General features: G+C 22.5%; 1 protein-coding gene across 3 annotated transcripts in view; it reads right to left on the bottom strand.

The window, feature by feature from the left end:
* LOC122498345 (cubilin-like) overlaps positions 1-13188 on the bottom strand; it is a 247097-nt gene that overhangs the window by 88259 nt on the left and 145650 nt on the right. For all 3 annotated transcript variants that reach the window (XM_043606030.1, XM_043606029.1, XM_043606031.1), the window contains one exon: positions 9246-9362. In XM_043606030.1, coding sequence (XP_043461965.1) covers positions 9246-9362 — 117 coding nt within the window. The remainder of the gene's footprint in view (positions 1-9245; positions 9363-13188) is intronic.

Here is a 13188-nt window from a genome sequence, read left to right as displayed (position 1 = left end):
TATCTATATATAGATATGAATAACAAATTAATTTCAATATGCTAATTTAATTCACATTTATAACAAGTCGATTATTGAATTACATTTTGATTAAATAATATGCTTATTCAATTGAATAAACAATAATTAACAAAAACGTTATTAGTATACACTGAGTATTGTATGTTATAATATTGTTCTAGTTTCCTATATGTGTTTGAATACCATTTGTTATAAATAATAATAATAATAATTCACAAGGTATTTCATTTCTATTTTCATTGTGTTAAGTGTTTTTTTGATTTATTTGACTCTTGAAAAAAATAATTCCCATACATTCCTGATTTTAATTTTTAAATTCTTTCATGCTTCCGTATTAATTCAGTATCGGTATGTATTGTCAATGGGGGTTGGGGGAGAAGGAGAGAGTGGGTATGACACAATTCTTGCCAAAATGGAGTGCTGCCAATTTCCACAGCTATTTTCCTTTAATTTATCTATTGTAGAGAGTCAGCCAAGGAAAATGCATTGCGAGATTGAAACTCGTAAAGTGTTTGAGAAAGCGAGTAAATTATCAAGTCATTGTAAAGCAATCATCCCAACGTTTTCCGTCATTTGCAGAAGGGAAAACTTTCATCGCTTTTCGAAACTTTATGGATATAAGCAAAGTGAAAGAAGGGAGGGAGAGAGAGAGAGAGAATGAGAAATTGTGTCTTGGTTTGCGTGTCAAATTTTTCATCAATTGCGATAATATAATAAGAAATTTATATACGTTGAAAGCGAGACATATAAAGAGTGTTAAAATGTGGTTGAAAGGAAATTATTCTTTTCTTTTTGGAAGATACTGATTTTTCGTTGAAATAAAATTTGAGCAATTTTTAGAGTTATGGAATTTTTGTCAGTGATTTCTAAAATTCTTAAATTTTTTTAACCACCGTTTTCTGGCTTCGCACTCATCCTACTAAAACCTACTATTTACTACTTTTTTTTACGTTATGTTACTATTTGGGTACTTTTTTTTAGATCTCAGCCACTAAAAGCTATATTATTTACGTTTTTTTTACAATTTCCACTACTTTAAATTTGCTGATACTCGAAATCAAAAACTATTCTCAAAAATTATAGTCAAATTCTTTAAAACGATTTTTGTATTTTCAAAAAATATTCCAAATTAAATTATTTTTAATGTCTAGTATTTTCATGAAATTTCGCAAAAGAATTTAATTATTTAAAAAAAATTGACAAAATTCTTTCAAAAATCAATTATTTTCATAAATAATAAAACTCATCGAAGAATTTCAATTATTTTTAATACTATTTTAAATTAAATAATCGAAAAATTCAATTATTTTCACAAATAAAGTTTTCCACAAGAATTCAATTATTTAAAATGAAACTTCCATAATATTTATTATATTTCGAAAAAATTAATTATTTAAAACAATGTTTGGAAAATTCTTATGAAGAATTCAATTATTTGAAAAAATAACAAAATTTTTCACAGAAATTTAATTATTTTTAAACATTTTAATAAAATTTTTCGCAATTATTCAATTATTTTCATGAATAGTAAAATTTTTCTCAGGAATTCAATTATTTTTGAAAATTTTAATAATATTCTTATCAACTATTCAATTATTTTCTTAAATAATAGAAATTTCACAGGAATTCAATTATTTTTAATATTATTTGACAGGATTTGTTCAAAAAATGTAATTATTCCTAATAATTTGATTTTAATTTATCGAATAAATCAATTATTTAAAAAAATGATTTTGTTAAATTCTTTGGATGAATTCAATTATTTACAAAAATATTAGAATTTTTCACTGAAATTCAATTATTTTCAAATATTTTAATAAAATTGTTCCAACGAAATCAATTATTTTAAATACAATTTTAATTAAAGTTTTTTTGAAATAATTTAATTATTCTTTCAGATTTAAATAAAATTCTTCCCAAGAATTCAATTATTTACATAAATAATTCTTCGGAAGAATTCAATTATGCCGATAAATAACAAAGTGATTCCCAAAAATTCAATTATTTTCAGACATTTTAATAAAATTCTTTGCAAAATTCAATAGTTTTCATAAATAACAATATTTATCGTAAGAATTCAAATATTTTTAAAAGTAATAAATTTCTTCTTGGAATTTCAATTATTTTTAAAAATTCTAATAAAATCGTCTCAAGAATTCAATTATTTTCATAAATAAGAAAATCCTTTTTACGAATTCAATTATTTTCAAAAAAAAGTTAATAAAATACCATACAGACATTCAATTATTGTCAAAAATTTTAATAGCATTCTTTGTAAAATTTAATTATTTTTAAGAACTTTTCGCAATTCAATGATTTTCAATATCTACTATTTTCAGAAAATTTCCAAATAGAATTCAATTATTTCAAAAATTTTTGGTAAAAATCTTCGTATGAATTCAATTCTTTTTATGAATAATAAAAATTTCTTAGAAATTCAATTATTTAAATTAGAATTTGCATAAAATTAGTCGAAAGAAATCAATGATCTAAAAAGATTTTTATAAAATTCTTCGTAAGAAGTAAATTATTTTTATAAATATTTAAATTCTTTCATGAATTACAAAATTCGCTGCAGGAATTCAATTTATTAGCAGGATATAAGAGAGCAGTAAATATTTTTTGATGGAAATGAGGAAAAAGTCAGGAAAATAAAATATAGAATGTAATTTTTGTCAGTTTTGTAAAGTGTCTAAAATGAGTTTTTTTTTGTTCGTCAAGTTGAATTTTTCGATAGCTACATTTTTACTACTTTTTTTTTAGCTTGAAAACTACTTTCTGCTAGTTTTTTAATATTAAATATCGAGTGCGAAGTCTGCATTTTGAATTTTGTAAAATTTGCCTTCACTTCTTGCTTTGGCATATAAAGAAATTTAGATTTTTAAGGTTTTATTTATAGAATTTTTAATACTTTTTTTTTCATATTTTCTCCAAAAAAAAAAGAGAAGATTAATCTATGAATATAGTTATACTGGTTTAGATTTATAATAATATTTATCTTGCTTTATGTGACATTTTCTTTCATAAGAAAAAATTTAATGTCCTCATAAATAGAGATTCGTGATTTTCTTTCTCGCATGGTGGTGAACTTTTCTCTTTATGCACGCTGTAGCTGCCAATGGTGCGGAATCAAGTGGATGAAGAAATCGATATTTGTCTCGTTAACTACAGTAACCCTGTGCTCTGCTTTTTGATATATATATAAAAGAATGAGTAACTTACTCCTGCAAAACTAGATCACATCTTATCGTTTAATTTTAAAAGACTGCAAAAAGAAAAGAATTGCTGGTTCTCACACTAAAAACATTAATTATATTGCAGTAAGAAAGTTCTCTCTCCCTCTCTCTCTCTCTCATTCTCAACATCTTTCTCACAATATCTGATCTCCATTTATTATTCAATTCTTTTCAAAAATTTTCAAAGTAATTTCCAAAAATAGGTAATAATTTAAACTTTTACTTTATGTTAGTTGAATTTTACTACTATTATAGTTCTTGACATTGATGAATTTAATTTTTTTATCTACATGTATTTTTCTTTGGGAATTTTTTGGACCATTTGTCAAAAAGAGTTCAATGCAAATAGTGTCATTGTAGAACGACCATTTAGTTAATAGCTAATTATTCTATTCTTTCCTGAAAATAGGTGCAATTTATATTGTTTGTTTAAAATTTTTAACTAGTAAATTTTTGTTGTTTAAAATTTTTTAATAATTCATTTAAAAAAACGATAAAAATTTGAATAAATTAAATATTTAAGGCTTATTAAATTTTAAATAAAATTAATTAAATAAAATAAAAAATTACAATAAGAATCGATTTAATTTTGCACTAATAAAAATTAGAATTTTCTAAAATGGTAATTAATTAAATTTCGAGTAATTATAATGATAATCGATTTAACTTTTCACTATAATAAAAATTAGAATTTTCTGAAATTGAAATTTATTAAAAATTTAGATAGATCGAAATTTGAGTCTGATTAAATTTGTATACACAATTAAAATTTGAATGAATTAAATTTAGAATCTATTGAAATTATCACTGTAATTAAAGTTAAAATCGACTGAAATTTGGAACAAATAAAATTTGTATAAATTGAAATGTAGATTTATTGAAATTAAAATCGATTAAGATTTGAGACAATTAAATTTGAGTTTTATGAAAGAATAGAATAAAATGAAGATTGATAAATATTTATATGCCATTAAATTTACTGTTTGGAAATTTTTTTAAATTAAATAAAATTAAGTAAAAATTAATTAAAATACTAAATATAGTATAATACTTTGAATACCGTTTATAAACAAATAAATAATTTAAATTTTGGTAGCTGGGGGTCGATTACAAAATTTCAGTTTCACATTCATTCTCACTTCATTTTCACTTTTACTTTGAAACATTTATATTTTCACTTTCACATTCACAATTTTTTTTTCATTTTTATTTTATATTTCATTTTTGCTTTGGCTTTCACATTTACAGATTTTTATTTTCATACCTTGACCTTAATTTTAATTTTTGAATGTGAAATTGAAAATTAAATTACGTAATCGACCACCTGATTAAATTTACAATAAATTCAAATTAACATCTAAGTACAATTTAGGGAAATTTTATTTGCAATCGATTACAATTTTTACCAATAAAAATTATAAATATTAATCGATTTAAATTTCGGTTCACTAAAAGTTTAATAATAGTCACAATAGGTAAAAATTAGTGATTTATGTTATTATTATTATTATTTATTATTATTTGGACACTTTTTAATTTTTTTTTACTATACAACGAGGATAAGATATTGAAGAAAAAAAAAATCACAAAAGTACATACATAATAATTTTTAAAACAAATAATTCTTTTTGTATATATCATGTGACATGGAAATAGAATGATGAGGTCGACTGAACGATGAAATTTATATAACTTGAAAAGTTGAGTGTAACGTGGGCAAAAGCGGCGGGGCGCGACTGGCATAAATGTGTCGAGAAAAATGATATACGATCTTTTAGCCTTTAGCGCGCACAAAAGCCCACGGAATCCTTGTCTTCAATAAAAGATACTGAAAATCTGGACGATAAAAGGGAGTCACGAGAGCTCTCTTTTCTCTCATACCGCAAATTGAAATTCTGAATACCGGGCGCGCAGGGACACTGAAAAATGAAAAACGGTGGAAAATTGCGAATACGCGAATTCTCCATCTTCGTTTTCCATATAACATACACTTACAAGAAGATAAGAGTTTGTCTGATGCCAAAATTTTCAAATACGGATTGCCAAAAAATCCTAGATTTAGATTTCTATCCATGTATATATGTTATTTGAATTTGACCCAAAATTAATGATCTATCACAGGAAATATTACACGTTTTCGGAGAAATGAAAAAAGGAATTACTGAATTTTATTTCTTTCCAACTTTTAATATTCTCGAAAAAAAGAAAAAATAAAAACCGCTGCCAAGTGGACGTGCACTGACTTAACTTTAATTTTGTCTGCGTAACATTTTTCTGTTCATTTCATAAACGCAGGGCTTCCTCTTAGGAAATAGAGTATCACGTATATGAATCCTATTAGAAACTCAAATGATAAAAAGAAAAAAAATTAAAAACTTAATAAACAATTTTTTTATTCAAGCAAATATTCAGTTGATAATAGTCAAGTAATCGGTTAAACTTTAAAGAATCAAATTGCAAACGAATTGATATCAAAAATGTGAATCAAATAAAAAATTAATTCCAATTTTTTGTATCAATTTGATTTACTTTAGTATCAATTTGATAATTTCAAGAAAGTTGTGATATAGAAAAATTTAAAATACAAAATAATAATTTATTTACAAAAATATGTATGAATAACAAAATAATAATAAATGATAAAATGATAAACACATAATAAAAGTATAATAAAATTTAGAGAGAAGTTAATGCAAAAAAAAAAAATAAAAATGTGAGGGGAAACTTTTTAAATTTATTTCTATTAACTGAAATCAATGGAAACGAGTTTGTGTTTGTTTTAGAACGTAATAAATAAAAAGAAGAGCATTGATCCGGTTTATTTTATTTTTATTTTTTTTTTTTTTTGCGTAATTTATTCTATCGCGTAAATTTCGTATTCATTTTAATCCCGAGCCTGAGAGAGAAAGAACGAGAGAGAGATGGAGGGAGAAAGTGAGCATGAATTTCAAACTGGGATTCGATTTAAAGAAACAAGTCGAGATAGTTTTACAGGCCAAAATAAATGTTGACTACTTCAATACTTATGTGTTTAACTCTTTTTTTTTTACCTCCAAGTTTCTTTTTTCCTCGTCTACTAACAGTATGTGTCAATCAATTATTCTAATTTTTTCTACTAGTTTAGATGACTGCATTGCAGTGAGCCTTCGCTAATTTTTCCAGTATTGGTCTAGATTAAAAATTAAATTGAAATTCAGAATTGCTTTTTAAAAAAATCCTCTTCTTGTATTTTAAGACAGGGTTGCCACATGTCAGGGAATTCAGGAAAAAGTCAGGGATTTTTATTAAAAGTACTGAAAAAAATTTAATTTTTAGCATTTATAAGAAAATTCTGAATTTTGGAGTCTTTTTTGTTTGCCTCATAAATTATGAAATTGTCAAGAATTGAAGAACAAAACCTTAAATTTGTCTATTTCTATGACAATAATTTCTTTTTAAATAACTTAATTAAATATTAAATAACTTAATTCTTGAACAACTATCATAAAATTATTATTTATAAATTATTTAATGATTAATTTTACTTAAAAATTTCAAACTTAATTTGATTTTAAAAGAGTTGCGGTTAGAATCTTCAATAGATGAACTTCAAAGGTTTCAATTTGAAATATTAAGAACAACTGATTCCAGAAATTTAATTTTTTTCAAAAGTGATAAACTTCATCGCATAAATTCAATTATGTTCAAAAAATAAAAAAAAAAATTCTCGTCAAAATTTCAATTATCTTTATAAATAATAAAATTTTTCTTTGAAATTAAATTATTTTCAAAAACTTTAATAAAATTCTTGGCAAAATTTCAATTATTTTCCAAAAATTTTCCTCATTTCAATTATTTTTAATATCTATTTTAATATAATTTTCCAAAATAATTCAATTATTTAAACAAAATTTTAATAACAGTTTCACAGGAATTACCAATTTTTTGTAAATTTCTTCGAACCAATTCAATTATTTTTAATTTTCTAATAAAGTTTCTCGAAAGAATTTAAATATATTCAGAGAATTGAAAAAAATAGTATTAATAAATAAATAAATAAAAATTCTAATATTTAAAAAAATGTTGACAAAATTCATTACAAAATTTAGTTAATAAAATATTAAAATTGCAATTTTAACAAAATTTTCCTATACAATTCAATTATTTTTAATATAATTCTTCTTAAAAATTCAATTATTTAAAAAAATTGCAATAAGTTCTTCGAAAGAAATCAATTATTTTCATAAATAATAAAATTTTTCTCGAGAATTGAATTATTTACAAAAATTAAAAAAAAATGTTTTATATAAATTTGAAAAATTATAATCAAATAGATCATAGAATAGTATACAATTAGTTTCGTAAAATATAATATTCTTCCTAGAAATACAATTATTGTAAAAAATTTTTGTAAAAATCTTCAAAACAATTCAATTATTTTCGTAAAAAATAAAATTTTTCGAAGTAAATCAATTATTTAAGAAATTTTAAGAAAATTCTTTCCAAGAATTCAATTCTTTTTAAAAATAAACATTTTCAAAGCAATTTAATTATTTAAAATTTTTTTTTTGTTTTAATTCTTCGTCAGATTTCAATTATTTTCAATTTTTCAATGAAATTTCTCGATGGAATTTAATTATTTTTAAACAGTTTTAAAAAATTCTGAGAAATTAAATTATTTTCAAAAATTTGAATAAAATTCTTCACAAGAAATTAATTATTTTCATAAGTAATAATATTTTTCTCCAGAATTCAATTATTTTCAAAAATAAATTTTTTCATAGGAATTCAATTTTATAAAAAAATTTTTTTTTTAAATTTGTTGCAGGAATTCAATTATTTTCTCATCTTAAATTTATTATAAAACATGAAGAAATCGATTTCTTTGTTTTATAATAATATTCTCACAAGTTATTGAATTGGAAAATCTTAATTCCTATAGAAAAATAATGATTATTAAATATTTATTTAAAGAAGAAGTTATTAATGTTATCAAATAATTTTACAATTAGAGAAATTCGTAAATAAAAGTTAATAGAACACTTTTTTGAAATATTTTAGTGTTTTGTCTTTTTAGTTTCAGAGGAGAAATTTAATTTTAGTCAGACTTGTTCAATGTTTATCTCTCTATTCCTATCATTGAATATTTTTTCTAAATTCAATTTTTTCCCCCTTTTGTCGAATTGGAATATTTTAAACTTAATTTTTTAATATTATTTCATTTCTTCAATTTTGAGTTTTGACACTTTTAGTGCGCCATTTGTAATTTTTCTAATTATTTGTATCAGTAGTAAAGAGTTGTTTTCGTCAGACAAACTACAATTTTTGTCTGAGTAGTACAAATCAATAACAGTCAGACTTACAACCTTATTATCGTGCGACAATTTTTACCATAAGTAGTATAAGACATTAATAGTCAGACTTAAATTTCGTTGACATTTTATTTTACATAGTACAAGTGGAACAAGGGATTTTTTTCTAATTTTAGTTATTAGCGCAGTAAATGTCAGTTTCAGTCAAACTTATTCGTTTTTTTTTTTCGTTTTTTGATTTTAATTTTAGTAGAGAACGTTAGTTTTAGTCAGACTTGTTAAATTTTTGTATTACTTTTTCCATTGCTAGTAAACTAAGTTTTTAGTCTGTCAAATTGTTGCCAATTTTCTTTTTTTAGTTTCGAGTTTTGTAAGTTTTAGAGCTCTTCTAATTTTTAATGTTTAGTATTAGTAGAAAAGGGGTGTTTTAGTCAGACAGTAAATTTTCAAATGTAAAATAACTTTTCTCTACTTTGGAAGTGAACCCAACAATAATAATATTTAAATATTGTTGCTTTTGTTTTTTTGTCATCATCAGTAGAAAAAACCGATCGAGTCAGACAGAGTTTTTTTTTTATTAATTTATTGTTTGTCTCAGTAGTAAAAGTCAGACATTTGAAAAATGAGTGAAAAAAATTAAAACTATTTTAATTTTTTTTTTATTTACGGAAATAAGGTATTTTGTCTTTTTACTCACTGCATATGTAAAATTGCTGCAGGCTTGTCAGAAAATAGAACAATTGGTGGGTCGAATCGCTCATTGCGACCGCAAACTCGAGCTCCACCCTGAAGTTGAAGCCAACCACCCTCGCACCTGCAACAAAAAGACAAGTAACCTTTGGTAACTATCTATTAGGTGCTCTCACAAGCGTTGTTCTCTCTACTCAAAATGTTCAACTAATTAGTTTTGGTAATCTTCTAAAAGACTACTTTTCTCCACTCAGGAAGTGAACCCTAATTCAATAATACATCTAACTTCATTTCTCAAAAGGGCAATTGTTGTCCTCGACTACCATCATCTTCATTATCAAAAACATTTCCCTCTTCTCTTTTGTAAATTTCATAAATTCATAAATTTAAAAATTCAAACATTCATTTTATAATTGAAAAAAAATTAACAATTCAGTTCATACTTAAATTTCAAAAAAATTAAGAAATTAAACTTTAAAAAAAATCGATATTTAAAGAAGAACAATATCCTCTCTTGTTATAATTTAGAGGTTTACTTTCTTAATTGGGTTTTAAACTTTATTAAGAAAAGACCAATATTATCGTACCAAACTTTAATATTAGATAATTGAGTTTTAAAGTTGATTTAGAGTGTGATACTTTTATCGGAAATAATAATTGAAACGAGAACAGTTTTTCATCATCATAGCTAAAAAAAGAGAAAAGAAATTGGGTGTTGATAATGTAAACGAGCCAATTGAAAATTGAAGTAATTTTATATAGGCAGTTTTTGAGCTTAGAAAAAACAGTTTTATCACACTTTCAACTATATATAGATACGTGTATAAAGGAGTTAAAACATAAAGGAAGCACTTTTTAATTAAAGTAGCGAAAACGAGATTCATTTTCACCGACGAATTTTCTATATGCTTTTAACGTCATAGAATTTAAAGGGGAAAAATTTTTATTAAAAAAAATGATATATGTGTGCACGATATTCCCACTTAAAGCCAAAGTTAGTGAAATAAAAAAAAATAAAAAGTGAAAGTTTTTTTCCCTGTGGATAAAATGGTAAATTACTTGGGAAACATAATCGAGATAATTCATGTTTTTAATTAATTAATATATAAAAAATTACATCGTTAGAATAATTTTTAATTACCAATTTAAATATTGAGATATTTTTAATTATTGGAAACAGGAATAAATTTTACTAACCAAATATTGGAAAAATGAAAAAAAAATTCTTATTTCCACAAAAATAATTTTTTTCAATTTCAGGGTTGCCACGCAACCTGGAAAACCTGGAAAACCTGAAAATGTCAGGGAATTTCATAAACCTTAAAAAAATATGGAAAAGTCCAGGGAATTTTGATCGGAATCCTGGAAAATTATTGTTTTCTAAATTGTGTTTATTCTTGAAATCTATTTTTTTCTAAATATTTCAAAATTAATTCAATTTTAAAAGAGTTTTAAAAGAGTTCACAGGAATTATATTATTTACAAATTCTTTATAAATTTCTTCGCAATAATTCAATTATTTACATAAATAATGAAACTCATCGCGCAGAATTTCAATTATTTTTAATACAATATTAATGGAATTTCTCGAAAAATGTAATTATTCTTAAAAATTTTATTAAAATTGATCAAAGAAATTCAATTATTTTAAAAAGCCTTCCTATAATTTATTTAATAGAATTTAAGTATTATTGTCCATACATTTTTAACTAAATTTCTTGAAAAAATTAAATTATTTTTCAAAAATTTTAATGAATTTCTTTTTAACAATTCAATTTTTTTTCAAATAATTTTAATAAAATTCTTCGTAGATATTTAATTAATTTCAATAATTTATCAAAATTCAATTATTTTCAATATCTATCCTATTTCAATAAAATTTCACAAAAGAATTCAATTATGTATTTAAAAATTAATATTATTAAAAAAAATTCGTCTCAAAAATTCAACTTTTTCAATTATCTTTATAAATAATAAACTTTTTCACTTTCTTCCAAATTCAATTATTTTCAAAAATTTTAATAAAATTCTTGGCGAAATTTCATATATTTTCAAAAACTTTTCTCAATTCAATCAATTTTTTTTTTTACAGAAATTCAATTATTTTTAATGCAATTTTAATCTAATTTCTCGAAAAATTAAATTATAGTTAAAAATGTTATTAAAATTCGTTAAAAGAATTTTAATCACCTATTTAAAATTTTGTTTATAAAATTCTTTATGAGAGTTCAATTTTAAAAAAACATTTAATTCTTCAATAAATTATTTATTTTTGTATTTAAATAATTGAATTCTCGTCGAATTTTCTAGTAAAAATTGATGTAAATATGAATTTCATTTAAAATTTTAAATAATAATTGCGAATATTAAACTCTCTAAATTTGAATTAGTAAAAATGTTTTCTAATTTAAATTAGTGACTGACTTTTTGCTTCTGAATTAGCATGGTTTACTAATAAATAATCGTTTCTACTAATTTAATAGTAAAATTTACTAATTAAAAAGCAAAAAGTCAGTCACTAATTCAAAAATAGTAAACATTTTTATTTTTTACTAATTCAAATTTAGAGAGAAATTTTAGAATTTTTAGAAATTGATTTGATTGATTTAGAAATTGATTTTTGAAAAGGTTTCAAATTATAATCTTTAAATGTTGAAATTTTTTAAACTTTTAACTAAAAATTGTGTAGATTTTATTTTTTTGAAAAAGTTTAATTGAATTTTTTTGAAAGTTATTTGAAGTTTTTATTTTCTAATATATTTTTAATTGAAAAATTTTCGAATAATCGAAATTTCATAAAATTCAATTGTAAACAAATAGATATGAAAATTCTCAAAAAAACTTGATCAAAAATTATTAAAAATAATTAATTTAAAGAAGAATTGTAGTTTTAAAATTCTGGAAAAAAATAATTGAATTGATAAAAGTAATTTTAAATAAGTTACAGTATATTATTCTTATAATATAAAATGATTTTATCAGTCGATTATTTTTAATTAGGTATTTATAAAACATGAAGAAATCTATTGCTCCTAGTCGAAGACTCGGAGTGATCGATTACTTCATTTTTTATAAGAATTTTTTATAAGTTGTTTAATTTCAAAAAGATTTGAATTTTTGAATATTTTTAAAAATTTGAATTGTTACGAAAAAATTATAATTTTTTAAATTTTGTAAAATATAAATAGTTTTAAAAACCTGGAAAAATTCCATTTTTTAAACTGGAAAATTCAGGGAATTTGAAATGAGCAAAAATGTGGCAACCCTAAATTTTAAATTCTTGAATACTTAAATATATAAGTATTCGTTTTAATGTTTATTTAATATTAAGTAAATTAGTATTTAAGTAATTAATTTTTTTTCATATCGTAGTAATACGCTTAAATTTAAAAAAGAGGTCTACTTGTTTAATATTGGCTTCATAAAAATTACTTTGTTGCCTTTAAAAAGTTCTTTTTGACGGGATTTTAGAATATTGGGGAAAGAGTAGACCGGGGTCAAGAGTTGATTTCTACTCAGAAAGGATAAACGGAAAGACCACAGATTATTTTCCTAATTAAAATGCTTTATCGTGTAAACAAAAGACTACGTGACCTACTAATTTTCAGGCAAATTAATTATACCAACGGCTCGTGTTTACCAACCTAAAATCGACTTTGATATTGTTTTCATTTTATTTGCGTTGAAAATTTTCAAGCTCAAATTAATACATCTTTGAGACAAAAAAGGGAAAAATAAGAGGAAAAATGAAAATTAGGAAGTAAAAATAATTTTAATATCGTTAAGAAAAGTGAGAGCTTTATTGCTTTAATTAATTTTTTTTTTGAAATGTTAATATGATCTAAAAGTTGAGAATTTGAAAGTAAGAATTAGAACAAAATTAAATTTTAACCTGAAAGTTTCTTTAGTAGGTAGTGTGAATCAATTTTGATCAGACGGTATATTTTTTT

Source organism: Leptopilina heterotoma, unplaced genomic scaffold, assembly GCF_015476425.1.
Source record: "Leptopilina heterotoma isolate Lh14 unplaced genomic scaffold, ASM1547642v1 Lhet_148, whole genome shotgun sequence".
Lineage (NCBI taxonomy): Eukaryota > Metazoa > Arthropoda > Insecta > Hymenoptera > Figitidae > Leptopilina > Leptopilina heterotoma.
The sequence above is the reverse complement of the archived record's forward strand: the minus strand, read 5'-3'. Positions and strand labels throughout refer to the sequence as shown.